General features: G+C 34.3%; 1 protein-coding gene across 3 annotated transcripts in view; it reads right to left on the minus strand.

Moving 5' to 3' along the window:
* FAM149B1 (family with sequence similarity 149 member B1) overlaps positions 1–24,222 on the minus strand; it is a 58,793-nt gene that overhangs the window by 30,391 nt on the left and 4,180 nt on the right. For 2 of the 3 annotated variants that reach the window (XM_016156925.2, XM_016156924.2), the window contains exons 3-5: positions 23,225–23,354; positions 14,603–14,745; positions 13,579–13,695 (exon numbers count right to left, since the gene is read on the minus strand). In XM_016156925.2, coding sequence (XP_016012411.2) covers positions 13,579–13,695; positions 14,603–14,745; positions 23,225–23,354 — 390 coding nt within the window. The remainder of the gene's footprint in view (positions 1–13,578; positions 13,696–14,602; positions 14,746–23,224; positions 23,355–24,222) is intronic. The other variant, XM_016156926.2, reaches the window with a different exon arrangement.

Raw genomic sequence — 24,222 nt, forward strand, 5'->3', positions numbered from 1 at the left:
CTCTTATTTATTTTTAAATTTCTTTTCCAACCCAGGTATCGATGAATATGTGATGACTCCTTCATTTCAGCAGGTTTACTTTGGAGAAAGCCAGTCAAATCTGAGCAATACAATTTTTAAAAACTGCTCTTGGTTTAACTAAATATCAAATATAACCAATGTATACTTTCTGTTATTGTTTATACTTTTTTTGTACCTTAAGTATTTTATTTAATGGGGAATAAGGAATAAACCTTTGGCACTTTTCAGCAAGACTAGTGGGAAAATCTTACTGGGAGACATTTTGGAAATGTATATTTGAAGCCTTAAAATAAATATACCCATAATTCGGTGGTTTCATTTGTAGGGATTTTCTTAAAGGATATGCCCTACAAGATTTGGCTATAAAAATTATCATCACAGAATTATTTATAATTGCCAAAAATTAAAACTAGCCCAACTGTTTCAAAATACAGCATTGGAGGTTGGATGTTCAATTAATGGTATATTAATGTAATGAAATACTATGAGCTCATTAAATTAATGTGGGAGAAAATGTAAGATGCACATAATAAAATGGTAAGTATAAAAAGATAATAAAACATGTAATATCATAAAATTATGCATATATGTTGCAGAGAATGCTAGATACCCCCCAATATCCATTCTCTCCTTTCCTAGTAAATCATGTCATTTTAATTCAGGAGAGCAATGCACCCACCTCAAAGACTACATTTCCCACTACCTTGCAGCCAGATGTAGCCAACAGATATCAGTAGAATTGGTAAGTGGGATTCTGGGAAGGCCATTTAAAAAGAACTGACTTGGCTTTATGGGGTGCCCTTTTGCCTTTCTGTCTGTCCTTTTTTTCTACCTAGAAAGTGAATGTTGTGTTTGGAACTCTATCAGCCATCTTGGACCATAAAAAAATCTTCAGGAAACACATCCTCAGCTTGCATAGTGTCACAAAAAGATGAAAGGAGTGTAGGACTCTGAAAACACCATGCCACCACTGTGCTATTTTTAGATACCCTTCCTCCATACCTATTTTAAAGTAGAAATAATAAACTCTGTAATGGAAGCCATTAAAGAAAGTGTAGGGTTCATAGGAAGTGGCTGGAAAGATATGATGAGGCCGGACTGTGAAGTACTTTGTGTAGTAACTTGGACTAATTGATAATAATGAAAACTAATTAATTACTTTTCGTAGTGATGAAAAGTAAAGTTTTTAATAAGGGGAATGACAGGATCCTTGCTTTAGAAGATCACTGTAATGATGATGAAGAGGATGATGTGGTTAGGAGGCTACTGCAAAAAATGAAGCAAGAGCTGGTGAGCTGATGAGAACCTGGACTACGTATGGCAGGAGGCATGGGGATGGAAGGACGGTAAGAGGAGAGAAACGGTTTGGAGTACCGACAGATCTAAATCAGCAGGTATTAACATTTATAAAAGCCTCTAAATTTGAGAGGGTTTTTTAAGTCTCTGAAAATTCTGAAATAGTGATTTCCAAATTCCAGTCAACAGACTTATACCAGTCCATGACAAAATTTTTACTGATCCACACCAAAATGAGCAAAATAAGGACAGATGCCCAGTGGGACTGCTAAATATCTTTAATGGAAAAGGGCTGTCCTTATTTTGAGATTATGTACTTCGCGCATTTTAATGTCAATATCTCTTTTCTTTTATAAAATAGAGGTGTTAGTAGTTCTTCTTTTAACCAAAGCATGACAAAATTAAAAGCTGTAAAGCCATGTCAAACACTCTATACCCAGCATTCCACGTTACTGTGCTATTGCATCATTCCATTTGCATTGTCAACCAGTCATCTCTTTAATCAGGAATAGCTAATGGAATTATTTGCTTTGGAAAAAAAAGGTCTTTCTAACAAAGAATAGGCCTTTCTTGTAGTAAAAAAATTTAAGTTGGATGTGAAGGAAAATGTTCCATTTTCCCAAAACCTTCGACAACAACAAAATAGTATTCTATATCATAAAACCTGTTATTTCTAACAAAGGAATCTAAAATTATCAGATTCCAGAGATTACCATGTCTGGAAAACAACTTTTAACTTCTGAAATGTTGTGATTCTTTTACTAGAAGAATAACAGTGGTCTTACCTAATAACGTATTGCCCTGGTAGTAATATTTAAGGTGAGATCTTTCTTGTGAGAGGAAAAAAAATCATTGGCACTTTCTTCTTCTCTCACATGCATGGAGGATAAAATGACTTTGCTAAACTTCTTATTTAAACAAAGAGTTTAATTTGGAGCCGGCTCATCCAGGTGGAGGTGTTAGGAGGTGGAATTCTGCAGCATTCCTGGAGGTGATCACTGCAAGGACCTCTAGGGTGGTTGGGAGGAACAAATGGCCAAGAGTTCTCCTTCCTGACTAGGAGCTGAAAAGTACAATTAACCACTCTCAACTCCATTTCAGATCAAACTTATGTCCCAGTGACCCCTAGAAATAACTGAAATAGAGGAAATTTACATGAAGATGTGATCTCATGATGCCAAAAAGTAAGAAAACATAACATAGTACTGTGCAATGGAAAGGGAATATGAGTGTGGATGGCCCTACCAGAACAACTGAAAGAGAATATCTCCATGGCTTTGGAGAGCTTCGGAAAGCTCTTTATGTCTAAAAAAAAAAAAAAAAAATCTGATTTGTAGTTAGCTTGGTTGGCTCTTGCATTTAAGATAGTTGTAACACCAAAAAAAAAAAAAAAAAAAATCAAAGGAAAGGGTATAATTTGCAATGAGTGAGGAGGTGTGCAAACAGCAGCCATGCCATATCGCTTTAATGATTTTTTAAATTGTGGTAAAAAAATATAACATTAAGTTTACCATATAAACCATTTTAAACTGTACACTTCAGTAGTGTTAAGCATATTCACATCATTTTGCAATAGATCTCTAGAATTTTTTCACCTTACAAAACTGAAACTCTAATACTCATTAAATACTAAGTGCCCTGCCCTCTTCCCCCTTCTCTCTTGACAATCACCTTTCTACATTTGTTTCTATGATCTTGACTACCTTAGATACAGTAGTCCCCCCTTATCCATGGTTTCACTTTCCATGGTCTCAGTTACTCAAGTCAATGGTGGTCTGACAATATTAAATGGAAAATTCCAGAAATAAACAATTCATAAGTTTTAAATTGCATGCTGTTCTGAGTAACTTAATGAAAGTTCTCATCCTCCAGTGCCACCTTGCTCCTGTCCTGCCCAGACATGAATCATCCCTTAGGCCAGTGTATCCACGTTGTATACACTACCTACCCTTTAGTCACTTAGTAGCCATCTCCATTATCAATCAGATCAACTGCTGTGGGATTGCAGAGTTTGTATTCAAGTAATCCTTTACTTAAAAATGGTTCCAAAATGCAAGAGTAGTGATGCTGGCAATTCAGACATGCCAAAGAGAAGCTGTAAAGTGCTTGTTCTGTATTGTCAGAAGGTCAAAAATAGCCTAACACTACGTCACAATGCCTATGTCATTCACCTCATTTAATCTCATGTAGGCATTTTGTCTCACATCATAAGAAGGTGATTATAGTACAATTAGATATTTTGAGAGACCAGACCACATTCACATAACTTTTACTTCAATATATTGTTATAATTGTTCTATTTTATTATTATTGTTGTTAATCTCTTCATGTGCCTAATTTATAAATTAAACTTTATCATAGCTATGTATGCATAGGAAAAAAACAGTATATATATAGGTTTTGGTACTATCAGTGGTTTCAGGCCCACTAGGGGTCTTGGAACATATTCTCTGCAGTTAAGGGGGTACTACTGCACTTAATATGAGTGCAATCTTACTGGGTTTGTTCTTTTATGATTGGCTTGTTTTGCTTAGCATAAGCTCTTTGAGATTTATCCATATTATTGTAACGTGACCGGATTTCCTTATTTTTAAAGGTTGCATATAATATATTGTATTACCATATTTTCTTTACCCACTTATCTGTTGGTGGACATTTGGGTTGCTTCTGCCTCTTGGCTATTGTGAATAATGCTGCAATAAACATGTGTGTGCAAATATCTCTTTGTGATCCTGCTTTCAATTTTATATACATATATATATATATATACATATCCAAGAGTGGGATTGCTGGATAGTATGAAAATTCTATGTTTAATTTTTTAAGGAACTTCTATCCTGTTTTCCATAATTCTTGAACCATTTTACATTCTCACCAATAGTGCACAGGATTCTGATTTCTATGCATTTTTCTAACACTTGTTTTCTGTTCTTTTGATAGTGGTCATTCTAATGGGTGTGAGGTGGTATCTCATTGTGGTTTTGATTTGCATTTCTCTTCTGATTAGATATGTTGAGCATCTTTTCATATGTTTGTTGGTCATCTGTATATCTTTGGAGAATTGTCTGTTCTAGCTCTTTGTTCATTTTTAATTGGGTATTTCCTTTTTTATTGTTGAGTTATACAAATTCATTAAATATTCTGGATGTTAACTCCTTATCAGATATGTGATTTATAAATATTTTCTTCTATTCCACAGATTTCCTTTTCACTTTTGATTATTTCTTTTCTTTGCACAGAAATTTTAAATTTGATGTAGTCCCATTTGTCTTTGGCTTTTGTTGCCTGTGCTTTTGGTATCATATGCAATAAAGTATTGGCAAAATCCAATACCCTTAAGCTTTCTCGTTATGTTTTATTTTAGGAGTTTTATAGTTTTAGGTCCTAAATCCATTTTCCGTTAATTTCTATATATAGTGTAAGGTAAAGGTCCAACTTCATTCTTTTGCACGTTGATGTCCAGTTTTCCTCATACCATTCGTTAAGAGACTGTCCTTTCCCCTTTGTGTAGTTTTGTCACCCTTGTTGAAAATTATTTAGCCATATATGCAAAGGTTTATTTCTAGGCTCTCTGTTCTTTCAATGATTTTTAAGGGTTATAATTTTGCATATAGTCATATACTTTAGCAACGTATTAGATATTATTGAATATTTTTAAGTAGGAGACAGAAAGGATCAATCCCAAATTTTAAAAGAAAGTATGATATAATGGGAGGGGCAAGAATGGATATAATTTGAAATGTTATTTTTGTAGAAAGTCTCAGTATTTGATAAACCTCATATTTTATGGTAATCTGAATTGTCAAACTGAAAAAATAAAAATGAATTCATAACACATTTTCTCATACCTCTTACAACAAAAAGTGGCAACATAGCATCAGTACCACCAACTTATATACCCATACTGCCGAGATTTTGTTCTCAAATACTATTAGCCTTTCAAAGGAATTAGGTCTCCTTGAATTTCAACTGATTCTTTTTTATTTCTTTTAAATTAAGTTAATTGGGATAACATTCGTTGATGCAAATATATAATTTTCAGGTGTATATTATAATTTAACATCTGTATGTTCTATTGTGTGTTTACCACCCAAAGTCTAGTTTCCTTCAGCCACCATATATTTGTTCTTTTACCCACTTCACTGTCTCCCTACCCCTCTATATTTGCAAGCCCCTTTACTCCATATACCTCCCCACTCCTCCCCCCACCACCTACCCTCTGGTAACCAATAGTCTACAGTCCATGTCCTTGAGTCTCTGTTTGTTTGTCCTGTTCCTTTTTTGCTTTTAGGTTTATATCCCACATATAAGTGATAACATGTGATTTTCAACTTTTTCTGTCTGCCTTATTTCACTTAGCATGATTATCTCGAGGTCCATCCATGCTGTCGCAAACAGCTGTATTTCATCTCTTCTTATGGCTGAGTAATATTCCATTGTATATATGTACCACAGCTTCTTTAGCCAATCATCTATTGTAGGATGCTTTGGTTGCTTCCATGTCCTGGCCACCGTCAATAATGCTAGGAACATCGGTGTGCAAATATTTTTTCAGATATTAGTTTTCAAGTCTTTGGGGTAAATACCCAGTAGAGGGATTGCTGGATTATATGGTAGATCAATTCTTAGTTTTTTGAGGAACCTCTACACTGTTTTCCATAGTGGCTGTACCAATTTGCAGTCCCATCAGCAGTGTATGAGGGTTCCTTTTTCTCTGCATCCTCTGCAGCACATGTTATTACTTGTCCTGTTAATTATAACTATTATAACAGATGTGAGATGGTATCTCATCGTGGTTTTGATTTGCATTTCCCTAATAACTGGCGATCTTGAGCATCTTTTCATATATTTGTTAGCCATTTGTATGTCCTCTGGGGAGAAGTGTCTGTTCAGATCCTCTGCACAATTTTTTATTAGATCATTTGTTTTTTTCGTTGTTATCAATCGTATGAGTCCTTTGTATGTTTTGGATATTAGGCCCTTATTGGAGGCGCTGCTGGTACGTATATTTTCCCATTCTGATGGTTGTCTCTTTACCATGTCGACAATTTCTTTTGCTGAGCAGAAGCTGTTTAGTTTGATGCAGTCTCATTCATTTAGTTTTGCTTTTACTTCCATTGCCTTTGAGGTCAAATTCATAAAATCTTCTTTAAGTCCAAGGTCCTTGAGTTTCATTCCTATGGTTTCTTCCATGCATTTTATTGTTTCAGGTCTTATTCAGGTCCTTAATCCATTTTGAGTTAATTTTGGTATGTAGTGATAGACAACAGTCTAGTTTCATTCTTTTGCAGGTGACATTGCAGTTTTCCCAGCACTATCTATAGAAGAGGCTTTCCTTTCTCCACTGTATGTTTTTGGCCGCTTCGTCAAAAATTATTTGCCCATATAAATATGGGTTTACTTCTGGACTCCCGATTCTGTTCCACTGGTCCATGTGTCTGTTTTGCTGCCGATACCATGCCGTTTTGATTACTGTGGCTTTGTAGCATAATTTGAAGTTGGGCAGAGTGATGCCTCCAGCCTCGTTCTTTTTTCTCAAGATGGCTTTGGCAGTTCGGGGTGTTTTGTGTTCCCATACAAATCTGATGATCTTTTGTTCTATTTCTTCAAAAAATGCCAATGAGATTCTGATGGGGATTGCATTAAATCTGTATAATGCTTTAGGTAATAAGGTTACTTTAACTATGTTGATTCTTTCCATCAAAAAACACGGAATATCTTTTCATTTCTTTTAGTAAGGTCTTATATCTTCGATTTCTTTTAGTAAGGTCTTATAGTTCATTACACAGGTCCTTCACATGTTTCATTAGATTTATTTCTAGGTCTTTTATTCTTTTTGTCGCAATTGCAAAAGGAACTATTTTTTCCACTACGTTTTCTGACAGTTTGTCGTTAGAGTATAGGAACGCTATGGATTTTTGAATGTTGATTTTGTAACCAGAAACTTTACTGTATTTGCTTGTTGTTTCCAGTAGTGTTCTTGTGGAGTCTTAGGGTTTTCTATATAGAGAATCATGCCATCTTCAAATAGTGACAGTTTGACTTCTTCATTTCCTATTTGGATGCCTTTTATAATTTTCTCTTGTCTGACTGCACTTGCTAGGACCTCCAATGTTATATTGAATAACAGTAGCGATAGTGGACAGCCTTGTCTTGTTCCTGATCTTAGAGAGAAGGCTTTAGTTTTTCACCATGAAGTATAATGTTGACTGAGGGTTTGTCATAGATGGCCTTCATTATGTTAAGGTATGTTCCTTCTATACTGATTTTGTGAAGTGTTTTGATCGCAAATGGATGCTGTATCTTGTCGAAGGCTTTTTCTGCATCTATTGATATGATCATATGATTCCTGTTTTTTATTGTTTATGTGGTGTATCACATTAATAAATTTGAATATGTTGAACGATTCCTGTGCCCCTGGGATGAAGCCCACATGATTGTACTACTTCCTCTGTGATTTTTTGGAAGAGTTTGAGGAGAACAGGTATTATATCTTCTTTGAATGTTTGGTAGAATTCACTGGTGAAGCCATCTGGTCCTGGACTTTTACTTTTTGATAGGCTTTTGATGATTGTTTCAATTTCCATACTGCTGATCGTCCTATTTAGATTTTCTAGTTATTCTTCAATATTCAGTCTAGGAAGTTTGTATTTTTCCAAGTACTGGTCCATTTCTTCTATGTTATTATATACTTTTTCATAGTATTCTTGTATGATCCTTCGTATTTCTGCTATATCAGTCGTAATTTCCTCTCTTTCATCCCTAATTTTGTTTATTTGTGTCCTTTCTCTTTTTTCTTTAGTGAGTCTAGCCAGGGGGTTGTCAGTTTTATTAACCTTTTTCAAAGAATCAGCTCTTTGTTGCATTTATTTTTTCCTATTGTTTTTGTTTGTTTGTTTGTTTTCAATTTCATTTATTTCTGCTCTAATTTTGATTATTTCTTTCCTTTGGCTGACTTTAGGCTTCATTTGTTCTTCCTTTTCTAGTTTTTTAAGATGAAGCATTAGGTTGTTTATTGGGGCTCGTTCTTGTTTTTGGAGTTAGGCCTGTAATGATATGAACTTTCCTCACATGACTGCTTTTGTCATGTCCCAAAAGCATGGATATGTTGTACTATCATTATCATTCGATCTCTCTTTATAGTTCTTCTTTGAACCAGTTAATCTTCAGTACTATGCGGTTTAATCTTCATGTATTTGTGGTTCTTCCTGCTTTCTTTTTGCAGTTAATCTCTAGTTTCAAAGCATTATGATAAGAGACTATGATTAGAGAATATGGCTGGTATGATTTCATCTCTCTTATATTTGTTGAGACTATCTCTGTGTCCCAGTATGTGGTCAATCCTTGAGAATGTTCCATGTGCCCTAGAGAAGAACGTATAAGCAGTTGTTTTGGGATGAAAGGGTCTATAAATGGCGATTATGTCCAGTTAATCTAATGTGTCATTTAAGGATGTTATTTCCTTATTGATTTTCTGTTTGGATGATCTGCCCATATCTGACAGCGGGGTATTTAGGTCCTTTACTTTGAAAGTGTTTTAGTCTGTTTCTCCCTTTAGTTCTGTTTGTAATTGCTTTATATATTTAAGGGGTCCCTCAGTGAGAACATAGATATTCATAAGTGTCGTGTCTTCTTGGTGCATGATTCCCTTTATCATTAGGAAGTGTCCCTCAGTATCTTTCTTTACCTTTTTTATTTTGAAGTCTATTTCACTTAGTATTAGTACTGCTACTCCCACTTTTCTCTGAATAGCATTTGCTTGAAACATCATTTTCTACCCTTTCACTTTGGGTCTATATTTGTCTTTGGAACTGAGCTGTGTCTCCTGCAGCTAGCACACGGGTTGTTTTGTTTTGTTTTGTTTTGTTTTATCCATTCTGCAACTCTGTGCTTTTTAATTGGTGAGTTCAGTCCATTTACATTAGGGCGATCATTGAAATATGAAGTCTTCGTATAGCCATTTTATCTTTTGCTTTCTGGGAGCTCGGTGTTTCCATAGCTTCCTCGTCCTTATGTTTCTGTTTTCTTTTTTTGGTTGGCTTTTGTATGTTTTCCCTCTGGTCCTTCTTCCGAATCTTTGGTGTGTGGTTCATTTACGAATATATAAAGGACAGTTATATATGTGTGTGTGTATATATATATATATGGTCATGCATTTTCTTCTGTGAGTGCCTTATCTCCATTCCCCTTTGTGGATTTGGATCCTAAAATCCTCTCCTTTTCAGTCATTGTTGTCTTGGTTTGTCCCTATGTGTGCTAAATGTTTATTACTATCTTGCTATAGCAAATCACTTCTTCTTGTTTAGGCTCATAATGCCCTGTTCTTAGAATGGGTTGCACCCTTTGCTTCTATCTGCCTGATAGTTACCTTACTCCTAATTATGTTTTTTTTTTTTTTTTTATCATTTAGTTTTAAGTGAGCTGACCCTTTTCAGTATTTCCTGTAGTGCAGGCCTCGTAGTGAATTCCCTCAATTTTCATATGTCTGTAAAGGTCTTTAGTTTACCTTCATATCTAAAGGAGAGCTTAGCTTGATACATGATTCAATGCTGGTAGTTCCTTTCACTTAATAGTTTGAATATTTGATTCCACTCTTTCTGGCTTATAAAGTTTGTGCTGAGAAGTCTGACAATAATCTAACGGGTTCTCCTTTACAGATTACCGTCTTCTTTTCCCTGGCTGTGCTGAGATCTGTCTTTGTCATTGATTTTCGATAATTTTAATACAATGTGCCTTTGTGAAGGCCTAACTGGGTATTCTATTGACTTCTCACATTCCAAGCTCCAGCTCATTCCTTAGATCTGGGAAATTCTCGTCAACTCTTTGTCTGAAAATGCTTTCTGGTCCCTGCTCCTTTTTCTCCCCTTCGAGAACTCCCATTATTTTTATGTTTCCTCTCCTGATGGTATCAGCTAGTTCTTGTATTTCTCTTTCATTATTTTTCATTCTTTAGTTTCTCTCTTTTTCCTTCTGATGCATTTCCAGATTTCTATTTTCTGATATCACTGATCCTTTCCTCCATTTGGTCTACTCTATTTCTGAAGCTTCCTATTTCATTTTTCGACTCTTGCAGTGTCTTCTTCATCTCCAGAAGTACTATTTCGTTCTTTCTGAGGGATTTCAATCGCCTTGCTCTGCTCATCTGGTCGTTTTTTCAATTTCTGAAATTGTTGATATGATTTGTTTTTACTCTTTGAGTTTTTCCAGAAGTACCATCAAATTCTCTGTCATTTAAGTCACATATTTCTATGTCTGTAAGCTTATTTTCTGGAGATTTTTCTCTTTCTTTCTGAGATACCTCATCACCGTGGTTGTTCATGGTGTTTAATGGACTATTTCTCTACCTGGGCAATTATGGAAGTGTATGTGCTGTTTTCCAGTAAGAGGGTTTATTATATAAAGATCTGTCTGTAGTCTGTTTCAAAGAAGGCGCTCTTCTTTTGGTTTCCAGTGTAGCGTCTAAGCCTCTTGGACCCCTGCTTTATATAATGCCTTAAAGTACCTGTGGTAATTCTTATGTGCAGATCCCATACTCAGACATGCTGGTGTGCAGTATGGAGTACGGGTGTTTTTTGTTGAGTTTTAAATGTTCAGCTTATTGTCATTTCAAGGACGTCTCTCACTCAGCCATGTTTTCCGTTGAAATGTGGCTCATAGCACTTGTTGCCTGCTGGGTATTGAAATGTAGCTTACAGGGTTGGCTCCTTTTGCTGCCTTTGGAAAGGCCACTCACAAGGATGGCCACCCAGCTGTGAACAGTTGGTCCTGAATCACTCAGACTGAGTTTGGCAGCAAGCCAATAACAGCGCCTGGGGCAGTCTGCAGGTTGGGTGGGTGGGGTCTCAGAGAGATAGTAGTAGTCAGATCAATACAGCCTTAGTCTTTCTGCAAATTTAGTAACTGTTGTGAATTCCCACATAAGACCCAGGTCACAGCAAGACCAGCTGCTGTCTGAGACTGGCCCACAGATCCTCGGTATCTGCCCAAGTTCGTGATGGCGGCAGCGATTTGCCTACCCCTACCGGTGAAGTGCAGGTCACAGCACTGGTCACCTGCTGGGAATGGATATGTAGCTTATAGGGCTGGCCGCTTTTGCTGCGATTGGAAAGGCCACTCTCAACAATGGCCGCCCCACTGTGAACACTTGGTTCTGATTCACTTGGAGCTGAGCTTGGCGGCAATTCAATAATACCTGGGCAGTCTGCAGGGTGGGTGGGGTGGGGTCTCAGAGCAACAATGGCTGTCAGATCAAAATAGCCTCAGTCTTGCTGGAAATTTGGAAACTATTGTAAGTTCCCGCAGATGACCCAGATCACAAAAGACCAACTGCTATCTGGGACTAGCCCACAAGTCCTCGATATCTGCCCATATTCATGTTGGCAGCAGCGATCTGCCTGACCTTATCTCTGAAATGGGTTGCCAATGTTGCTGGGATCAGAAACGCTGCTCACAACAATGGCGCCCTGCTGTGAATACTTTACTCAGAATCATTTAACTCAGGGCTTGGCAGCTGACCATAAACAACTGCTCCCGGCAGTCTGTAGGTTAAGCTGGATGGGCTGATCCCCTTTGACTAGCATCTCCTAATGGCTCTGTGGGAGAGGTCTACATAATCAAGCTGGCTGGTCTGTAGGGAGCTGGACTAAAGCACAATGGTAGCTGCCTTTTCAGCCCTCATTCTGACGCTAGGTAATGGAGACTTTTTCAGAATGTATCTTGCATGAGCCTCAGATCCACTGCTGATGTCCCGGCTGAGGGTCCGCAGGTTAGAAAGCCTTTGCGAGTCCTTCAAAGGGACATCTAGGGGCTCTGTCACCTTCCATCTCACCCAGACGGCCAGAATCCCCTCTAGTTTCTACAGTCAGAGTTATTGGAATCTCCTCTTCCCTGGGCTGGGACTCTGGGCTGGGGAACCCCAGATGTGACCAGGAACCCCCTTCCCTCCAGAAGAGCCTCTGCAGCTTTGCTCTCCCTTCTGGTGATCCTCCACCACCTGTGGGTGTGGTTCCAGCCCAATTCGGGACTTTGCCCCTCCTACTGGCTTCGCTGTGGCTTGTTTATATTATTAGATGTAGGTATTATGATCAGCTGGACTTCAGGTGATTCTCCACGTTGATTATTTTATAATTTGTTGTAATTTCAATGCGGTCCTGGGAGGAGACAAACCCTTTTACCCGTTCTACCATCTTCTGCAATCTATCAACTTTCTGTTGTTTTAAACCACCAAGTTTGTGGTAATTTGTTACAGCAGCCACAGGAAACTAATATAGTCAAGTTTTGCTGCCAAATGACTTATGAAAAAAATGCTGACTTTTTAGTTATTTTGAATTTGGGAACTGCAAATAAGAGATTGTGAACCTATATCTAGGACTAGCACTCAAGTATCTTTCCTAATTCCATGTTTTAAAGAAAAAAATTAGGATGGGCCTGGAACATCCTATTGTAACCAGAAAGCAAAGATACATTTAAGACAAAGGAACTAGTTTGACATGGCCCAGTTGTTACAATTGAAGCATCAATAATAATTATGTTTAACTAAAACATGAAAATATTTTGAAATTCTATAAATTCATAATGGTACTCCAGAGAGAAAATATCAAACAAAGTAGTAGTTACATGAAAAATATCATGGATCATTTTTAATTTGTTAAATTGCTTTCTACAGTAGTAGTATGCAAATATAGCTGGGTAATTTGTTTCATCTAAGTATATATCTGGATATAAAGCATAGATAGGTGTTTGTTTTATCTGTACTATAGTAAAGAAAAGCAATTACTAAGAATTTTAAGTCTAAAAGCCCAGAAAAGCAGAACCCAAAATAAGAAGGGCCAATGAGCAGGGATGGTAGCATGTACATTGGAAAATAATGATTTAGCCCCTTGGAGGAACTAACTGCTCAGACTTGATTCTTCATTTCCTTGGAGATGAAACCTCCAAATGGAACTACTATTTACAGTTATAAAATAATAAGGTGCATATAAAGTTTATACTAACAAATCAGGGAAATGTATCTTAATGATAGCACATAAATTACACAATTTTGATCAGTGAGAATTAAAGAATGAGACATTAGTTTGTAAAAATCTGAAATTTATATAAATTAATATAAATTATATAAAGACTATGATCAGTCTTATGGAGTTTGCTGTGCTCTATTAAATACCAGTAAGTAAGAAGAAATGTTTTAATACCTTCGGATACTGGTAGAATATAATACTTGGACATTTGGATACATAAATACTTACATATTAGAATACTTACATAGTAGAATCTCTTTCTTGAGACAAGGTTGCCTCATGTGAAGTTGAAATAGCAGAAGAGGATCTAGGATACAGTTCATAACCTTCACTTGGAGTAATTATCTGCTTACCCAGAATCCTTCAAAATGAACATAAAAAGAATTAAGCACCTTCACTTGACATACATACAAAATGTAGATATTTTTGGAACAAATTTGATGGCTCTACATAGAAGTCCAGTATATACTTAGTCTGATACTGATTAAGAATAATTCATAACACGAGAGTTCTTTCTGTGTCATGTGAGGACACAATAAGGAAGTAGCCATCTCCAGGCCAGAAAGAGATCCCTTACTGGAATCTGACTATGCTAGCACTCTGATCTCAGACTTTTAGCCTCCAGAACTGTGAGAAATACATTTCTGTTGTTTAAGCAAAAGATAAAAGAAAAAAAGAAAATATTCTTAAGAGAAAATGTGAATACAGAGCCTTATTATATCTTTCTTCTATAGAATAGACATGGAAAATATAAAGCTATAGCACCCCCAAAAATATTTGTGATTTGCCCTCCATTCTCTATAATCTTCATTAAATCGGCCCAAATGGGTGAGAAACAGGCCAAATTAGTGAAAACCTTGAATTATATTCTTAAGAACAGGAAGCTTTATAAATTTTAAGTATGCACAGTAAATGCAGGAATGCAGTTTCTAAGAGAAGATTCCTAACAGCTTATGTCCACTTTCAACTTTCCATAAGAATACATTTTCTGACCTTCTTGTCCAAAAGAAGGGCTCTTTGAACATCCATAATACACAGATCTCAGATATTGGTATAGAAATTAGAGTGACATATTGGTAGTTATGAAAACTCTGAGAAACTTCCATCGATTTGAGTTTTTTTCTCAACTGAGGCTTTCCACTGCATGGCCTTATTTACATTCATTAAACCCATGCTCATAAAGATTCAGAATACAAGCTTTTTTAGAAATTTGCTTTTCAAATTTTAGTATTAGCCATGAACACAAATTAACCCTAGAGTGTTAATACCTGAGATGAGGAAAACTACATGTCCACTGTTGGCACTCTTCTCGTAGACTCTTAGTATGTACACTCAACCTCTGCTCATACAAGAGCTCGTCAATGGCTGTGAACATTGCCTGGACTTTTTCAGTAGCATTTTGATCAAGTTCCTAGAAGAAAATAATACCCCAAAATATTTAGGTGAACTTCAGTCTCTGTTAAAAATCATAGAGGTTGAAAGCAATCAGATCTTGCTTTGTTTTTACTATTTGGTCCATTTAAAATACTGTTGAATTTCCATGAAAGAAAAGTTAAATTGGTGTTTTTGGATCTTAGAGTATTCAGATGTGTTCTCTATTTCTATTTAAAGAAATTTATAGAAATATCTACTTTTTAAAGTAAAGTTTTCTTTATAATAAAAATACTGTATTGCAATCATTTTTAAAAATCCAGAAAAGTATAAAGAGATAATAAAAATTACCAATAATTCTACCATTCAAAGATAATGATTGCTAATTTTATTATAGCTTGCTTGGTGCCATACCAGCATTTTTTTTAGAGCAAAGTAAAATATATACGTTACTTAGGAGTCTGCACTTTTTTCACTTGACAGTTTAGGTTATATCATTGTCCTCTATAATCTACCCTTTAGCAACAGCAAAAGGCATGGCTATAAAATATGAACCTGATCATGTTATCATGTTATCTGATTTTCTGCTTACTCTCTACTTCATCTGAATTTACACGCACTTTTACATTCAGGTGTAAGAAAAGTTTTACATTCTTTTAAAAGTATAAGATGAGAAATATGTATTTTCACTTCAAGAATGAAAGTTAGCTTCTACCAAATATAAAAAGGGCTTGCTAGGTAGATATGAAGGTTAACTGTAAAGACAACACAAATATATATTTTTAAATTTCTTATTATTTTCAAACTCCTGGGATAGAGTGAAATTAGACTTTCCTAGTCCCAGTGAACTTTGTTACTCTTTACTGTTAAATATTTATCTACTTACATTCTACTTACATCAGCTTTCTTTTGCTGGTATTTACCTGTTATAACTTTTCCCATCCCTTAATTTTCAACATTTGGGTGTCTTTTTGTTTTTGACATCTTTAAATAGCATGTAGCTGGATTTTTAAAATCCAATTTCAGAGTCTTTATCTTGTATTAATATGTAAATTTTATCCACTTATAATTATTATAATGTGCACTATCTGGACTTATTTTTACCAGTTATTTTGTTTTTATTTAACCTTTTTCTTCTGTTTTTATTCTCTTTCCCTTCTGTTACACTGAGTTTTCCTTATCCTCCCTATAAATTTGGAAGTTATTCATTATATTTATATTATTTTAGTAGTTATACTTAAAATCTTAGCATCCATAATCCCTTATTTTCATAAAAAAAAAGTTTAAAGTTTTTCAATATTTCAGTCCTCCACTGAAACAGAGCAAGAACTCTGAACACTTTATAATATATATACATAGGAAATCATTATGTTCTATACCTAAAACTAACACAATGTTATATGTAAATTTTACTTCTATTTAAAAAATAAAGAAAAGGAAAACAAAGATACAAGACACATTGTGAGGACAAAGTCCACAGAACTTGATTACTTATTAGATAAGAGAGGTGGCTGTGAATATAAATCCAAGCCTTCTATTCTGAGTGATAGAAAGGAAGATACTAGTAATAATAGTGAACATTTAGCAAATAAACTATTCTTAACTGAGAAGATCTCAAAGGTCTTCTTACTTATTAATCAATTTCTATCATATCTTTTGTCATTTAACTTGTTATTTTGACCCTAATTTTAGACTTAGTATCATATACCACTCATTAAAGCAGGACAGGTAAACACTTAGGACTTCTAGGAAACACTCTTACCAGTGTTTTTCAAACTTTAGGACCATGTGGATCATGAAATCAATTTAAGGAATCATATAATATGTGGCCTTTTATGTCCGGCTTCTTTCACTTAGCATGATTTGAAGGTTCGTCCATAGTGTAGCTCATATTAGTACTTCTTTTTCTTTTTATGGCTGAATAATATTCCATTATATAAATATACCTCATTTACAACTGATTTTTGTAAATTGATCTGATACACTGTGACTTTCCTGAACTCATTTCTTAGTTCTAGTAGATTTGGGAGAGGGGTAAAGAGTGTGAATTTTATAGGATTTTCTACATCATGTCATCTGTGAATGAAGATAGTTTTAATTATTCCTTTCCAATGTGGATGCCTTTAATTTAATTTCATGCTATTGCACTGACTATAACCCCCAGTGCAATGCCGAATAAAAGTGATAAGAGTATGCATCCTTACATTGTTCCTGATTTTAAGAGAAAAATATTCAGTCTTCCCATTACATACATTGTTAGTTGGAAGGTTTTTTTAGATGCCCTTTGTCAAAAGGTTGATGAAGTTCCCCTTTATTTTCAGTTTTTTTTTCTGAGAGTTTTAATACATGAATGTTGGATTTTGTCAAATACTTTTTGTATGTCTATTGAGACGATCGTGTCATTTTGTCCTTTATTCCATTACTATGATGTATTAAATTAACTTTCTAACATTGAGCCAGCTGTGCATTCACTAGGGCAAATAATCACTTTAGGTTGCTAGATTTGGTTTGCTAATGATTTAGTTTTGTGTCTAATTTCAGGAAGGATATTAACTTGTAGTTTTCTCTTCTTGCAATATCTTTGTCTGACTTCAGTATCAGGGTAATAATACTGGCCTCATAGAATGAGTTAGGAACTGTTCCCTATTTTCTGAAAAATTGGTATTGCTTCTTCTTTAAATATTTAAGTGTATATAGAAATAGTTGATTTTTTAAAAATATACATTTGCCTTCTTATGTCCTCGTGGTGAATTGTGTTATGTATTGAATTGTATCATCCCCAAATTCATATGAATTCATATATTGAAGTTCTAATGCACAATGTGATTATATTGGAGATAGAGCCTTTATGGAGAAAATTATGTTAAATGAGGTCATATGGGTGGGGCCCTAATTTGATAGGATTGCTGTTCTTATAAAAGGAAAGATGCCAGATCTCTCTCTACCTGAGCACATGACCAGGGGAAAGGCCATGTGAGAACACAACCAGCCAGAAAGAAGGGCCTCACCAGAAACTAAGCCTGACGGCTCCTATGCAGAAGCTAATATTATCCTAGAACTCAGTTCCTCGAAAAAATAGGTACTCTATATCTATATACCAGCAACAACCAGATTAAAAATATAGTTTTTAACATTATACCATGCATGGTACCTAAGAATAAATCTTCAACAAATGTACATTACTTTTATGGATAAAATTATAAAAAATTATTTTAAAATATTAAAGAAATTGATATTAAATGGAAATATTTATATATCAAATCCATGAACAGAAGAACTCAGCATCATAAAGATGGCAGTTCTCCCCAAAATGACCTAGGCAATTTAACAATCAAATGCTAACATATATGAAAAGGATTGGCCAAGTCAATTATGAACAATACAATAAGACTTCCCTACCAGATATTATGGATTATTATTAAGCTATAGTTGAATTGAAACCAGTTGTATTAGCATGATTTTAGGATAGAACAGTTTAGAGAGCCCAGGAACAGACCCTCTCATTTTTTAAAACTTAATCTAAAGCAGAGGGAACATAGCAGATCAGTGGGGAAGGATGCAATAATTCTACTGGAAATTATAACACCTTCTATACTCGAAGTTGGAAATGTGTGTGTGCATTTTTAGTGATCAAAAGGACTAGGAGGTACTATAGGTATTTAATAGTAAGGGATCATGAATATTAAACGCCCTGCTACAATGGGACATTTCTGTGCAATAGCCACACCCAAAATGTCCAAAATGCCCCTGCTTGGAAATCCTGAACTAGTCACTAAATAATGCTGAAACAATTCATTATCCATATGGAAAAATTAAAATCATGTTCCTGCTACATATTATATACAAAAAAAAATAATTCCAGGTGGATTAAACACTTAACTGTGAAAATTGTGGAAGTATTAAAAGCCACATACCAGGAAAGATATTTGTGATGCATTTAACAAAGGGTGAGTGTATTAGAGATTAATTGTATTTGGTTACTACTAACAAAAACAATAACAGTGGCTTAAGTAGGATAAAAGTTTATTTTTCTCTCATAAAAATGTTAGTCTAGGGGTAGGCATTAAAAAGCTGATATGGTGGTCCGCTGATATCAAGGACTCAATGTCTTATATCTTTTCCATCCTCAGTGACGGTTCATGGTCCAAGATGACTGCTGTACCTTTAGCTATAGTTCCATGTTCCAAGCAGTAATTAGGAGAAAAGGGTAAATGAAAAAAATAGCATTCAAGAAAGCCCCATCTCCTGACTTTTGTGTACAACTCTACCTCTACCTATAACACAGGCTGGGAAATAAATTTTCAACTAGGTACAATATCCAAAATTCTATAGTTCTATAGGGAGAATGGATATAATATAGGTATCTACAGCCTCTGTATTAAGTATCTATAACAGCAAAAGGGCCAGTGAAACAAATCTGGCCCACAGCCTGTTTTATAAATAAAGTTTTATTGAAGTATGCCTATTTATTTACACATTGTCTATTGCTGTCTTCTCATTACAGTGACAGAGTTTTGAGGGTCCTGACAGAGCTGGCAAAGCCTAAAATGTTTACTATCTTGCCCTTTACAGAGACTGTATACCCGCACCTAATCTAAAAGATAAAGAACTCCTACTAATTAATGAGAACAATAAACAGATCAAAGAATAAATGAATATGATATATAAACAGGCAATTTACAGACTATAAATATGTGTAACATCATGTATGAACTCTCTAAACATTGTTGAGCAAAAGAAACCAGATACAAAGATTACATACTATATGATTCTATTTATATGAAGAGCAAGAATAAGCAAAACTGATGATAGAGGTCAGAATAGCTTTTTTAAAAAAAGTCTGGCAAAGATTAAAAACTTCAATAATTCACTGTTCTGGTCAAGCGTGCAGGAAAACAGCCCCTTCCATATGTTGTTGGTGAGACTGCAGATGGTAATAACTTCTACAGAGGTCAACTTGACAACAGCTTTCAAAATTACAAAAGCACGTATCTTTTGACCAGCTATTCCACCTCTAGAAATTTATCCTCTCATATATATTCATATTTATGTAATATCTTATATGTACAGGGTATAAATGCGGCATTTTTTTTTTTGGTAATAGCAATGGCTGTGCAGCCATTTAAGAACAAGGAATTTTTAAATAATACGGATATTCTTCAAAATATATTTTTAAGTGAAAAAACAAATGGCACTGAACAGAGTGTATAATGACAAACTATGTAAAAATAAAAATGATTAAAATGTACAAAGTCAGCAAAGAAATCAATTAAATTTGTTAAGGAACTCCTGTCTGCTTCCTTATTTTAATTAAAAAAACTTTAGTGTTTTGCCATTTAAAGCGGTATTCACTATTTAACTGGCAAATAGTCATTATCAGGTTTTAGGGGTTTCCTTCTCCTATCTTACTGAAAATTTTTATAGGGAATGGCTTTTGAATTTTATCAAATACGTTTTCATATTTTTGATCATATTTTTTTCTTTGAATTACTGATGTTAAACATCTTAAGATATTTGCAGATATTTATCCATCTTTGTTTTCCTAGAATAAACCTTACTTGATTTTTTTAAATCAAGCCAGAGCGCATAAAACTAGAATAGAACAGAATTGGGTGAGCTATTTTTATGATCGTTGGCTATACAATTTTAAATAATAGATACAGTTAGAGTAAAAAAGTAGTCGTCCTTCACATCATTATATTAGTTTTGAATTTTAAAATACTATTTCAAAAGAATTAAACCTAAGAATATAAACACCAGAGTGATTATAAGTAATAAACAAATTTAGGAAAGTACTTGTCCATTAAGTTGGGATTAGAAAACCATATTCCTACAGACCAGTGATAGTTCAAAAACACTACGTTCAAAAGTAAGTAAAATGTAGAATTATATAGCAAATTCAACTTTAATATCACTTGTAACTTACAAGAGATTTACTCAAAGTAAATAATAAAATGATAAACAGAACTAAAGATAGATCTAATTAAAAGAACTATATTTCTGGCTAGAATACTCAGTTCAGTTAAGATGACAAATGATTGAAATATGTATATAAAGTACTTAGCACAGTGCCTCGAATCTACCAAATATTCAAAAAAATTTAGTTTTCTCTATACCTTCCTGAATTTAATGTAAAGTTATGATTCAATACCAATTAAATCCCTGATGAATACTTTATAAAATTTGATAGAAGTGAAAATAATATTTACCTGAAAGAGTAAAGAGTACACAAATACTAAATAATGCATGTTGTTTAATGAACACTGGTAGATTTGCCCTAAAGATTTTAAAAATCTCATGAAAACCACATGATATTAAGTCAAATATAGAAAAGTGGTTCAAACAAACCAGGTTCAACAGCATTAGAACAATTCATACCTCACACCATATGTTATAAATAAGTCTGGTGATTTAAAAAGCTAAACATGCAAAATTCTATTAAGGTATGAAGAAGAATATTATATTTCATCCTGCTAAAGATAAAATCCTGACTAGTAAAGAAACGAAGGTTGATAGTGAGATGGTTATATTCAAGTATTTTTTTTTTAAATCTGTTACACAATAAATACCAAAGGAAAGCAAGAGAATAGGAAACATTTATGTGACAATCATAACTTATAAAGAGATTATAATATAGTATAGAACATACTTAGCATAGTGCCTGGCATCTACTAATTATAATATAGAGACAACTGATGGAAATACATAGTACACTAAAACCTCACAATAAGTAATCAAATTCATTCATTCATTCTCTTTGGATAAAGTTTAAATTCTTTACTATGGCCTACATTGGCTAATATGATCTAGTTCTGCCTACCATTCTGACCTCATTTGTGCTTTGCTCTCCCTTGCACACTATCCTCCAATCACCCTGACCTTTTTTAGTTCCAGTAATGTTCCAAACACCTTCTTTAGAAACATAGGCTCTTTTCTTCCTCAGGGCTTTTGCGTCTGCTGCTGGTTACCTGTCTGGAAAGCTCTTTTCTTCACTCTTCACATGGTTAACTCTTGCATCTTCAAGTCCCAGATCTACTCAACCTAATAGCTCTATCTAAAGTGAATCCCCTTTATAATGTTCTATTTCAGCACCTTTGTCATCTTCTTTGGAGTTCTTAAAACCTTACTTTGTTTATTTGCTTCTGTCATTCCTCCTTATTAGACTATTAAATCATATCTCACTCACCCCATATCCCCAAGTACAGTGTCTGACAATAAATGTACTCAATAAATATTTGTTGAATGAATGAAGAAAAACTGAAAATCCAAGTATCAGATGATAAGGGAAAGCTCAATTATGATACATTAAAACAAGTAAATGTTATATATCTATATATAACTATTTAAACTGACAGGTATGGAAGTAGTAAAAGATGTCTATATGAAATAACAGTGAATGAAAAATTGGACCACAAAACAGGAGGCACATATATCATACAACTATGTAAGGAAAGTATATATATATATATCCAAATTTAAATGACTGGAAAATAATTCATGATGTTGATAAGTTTTAACGATTAGCAGAGTTTTGGTAAAGAAAGCAGGTAGTTGCTAACAACAATATTGTATAAAGTCAGTGTTTTGGAAAAGTGCTTACGAAATAATAAGTAAAAAAATAGAGCATAATTCTGTATGTACACCACGATTATAGCTAGGCCAAATTAAATACAGATTTAAAGAGGATATGGAAAAATATTTATTGCATCGAGATGATAGACATGCATAAAATTTGACTTCTAAAATTTTCTTTTAAGGTTGTTGGTTTTTAAAAAATATTTTATAGTGGTGACAGAAAGAAATCTAACTATGGGCAGTGAACACACAATGCAATGTATATATATGCCTTACTGTTGAATTGTATGCCTGAAATGTACTGGATTTTGTTAACCAATGTCACTATAATAAATTTTTTTTTTTTTTTTACAATGGAAGATAGCCATAAACAAACAAATGAATGAAGAAATCAGTCTATCTCAACACTCAACGATGACTGAATAACATTTTGGGTAAACACTTTAGTCTCTTTTTCTAATATATAAGCAAATAATATATGTAAAGTAAAATTATAACCACACTATACATATTCTTTTTAGCTTGCTTATTTCCATTTAACAATATATTATAAACATTTTACCAGTGATAATGGCTTAATAAACTTTCAAATACATTTTAAACAAGGTAACATTAGTGTTACATTGATGGAGAGAAACTTCAGGGGACTGAGCACAGCAAAAGAAGTAAATCCAGGGCCCAGATCCAACCTAACCTGCAATTGTTAAAGTCAAACACTAAGTATCTCTAAAATAATCAACTACTATATCTATCAAACAAAGCAAATACCAAAAGAATGAAGATGGATGCTTCTTAATAACAATTATAATATATGGTAAATTTAAGTATTAAAATGTAAAGAAACGATGTAGAAGAAAGAATGAAAAATACTGTCAAAATGGACAAATCCTAATTCCCAGAATAGTCTCCCAAGTGCTCCATCAGACCAACAGCATACAACTCACACCATATCCCCAGGAGAAGTCTGAGCTGCCTTCAGTAGAGATTCCCGTGCCTGTATAACTTGGAAAAGCAGACCTTGAATTTCCAGTGTCAGCTGATGTAAAAGGTGATTCTTGTGTGATGTCAGACTCACTAAATGCACAATTTGGAAGGAGAGAAAAACAGAAAACTTCTTATGTTTCCTCAAGTTTCTATAGCATTAACTACTCAACAATTTAGTAGATGATAACCATGTGTATAAATATATCCGCAGAAGCAAAAATAAATGAAGAACTTGAAATTTAAGTATCTTGGAAAACTCCTACCTTATTCCTATAGAATTGAGGGCAGTCACTGTACATAATTCTAGTCACAGTTTATAATGAATACTTTAACATTCCACCTATAATATATACCCTTGACAACTAAAGACATTTCAGAAATATTGGTAGTATCTGAATTTGTATGGCATTTGCACAGTTTACCAAGCACTTTTACAAATATTAATCCCACTTTATCCTCACAACAACCTAGTGATACAGAACTTAATTAACTCTGTTTAAAGACAAAGAATCTAAGATTTAGTTCTAGGTTTTGAAGCTAAGTTTTATGGCACTAATTTTTTCTAGGATACCACATTGTTTCTCAGGACACTCTTTGAAGTTATAGTCTCCTGTGTTCTATTTCTTAAAATAATACATGCAACTAATATTTATTCAGCATATATTATATGGCAAGCATCGTGCCAAATTTTGCATATTTTATCTCATTTATAGTCGCAACACCCTCTAAGAGATACTGTTCTCAGGTGGGTAACTTATGTAATTTTACTCTGCTAATAAATGGCAGAACCAGGATCAAAAATCAGATCTGCTGGATCCTTCCCAAGTATGCTTTTAACTACTTTATAACACTACTTTTCAAAGGTTATAAAAATAAGTATGATGTTATTTCCATTAGTTGTTCTAGACTGAAGCTGAATGGTACCGAAAATGATAAAAATTTTATTTCATTAGTACAA

This window comes from Rousettus aegyptiacus, unplaced genomic scaffold (genome assembly GCF_014176215.1).
Source record: "Rousettus aegyptiacus isolate mRouAeg1 unplaced genomic scaffold, mRouAeg1.p scaffold_m13_p_6, whole genome shotgun sequence".
NCBI lineage: Eukaryota > Metazoa > Chordata > Mammalia > Chiroptera > Pteropodidae > Rousettus > Rousettus aegyptiacus.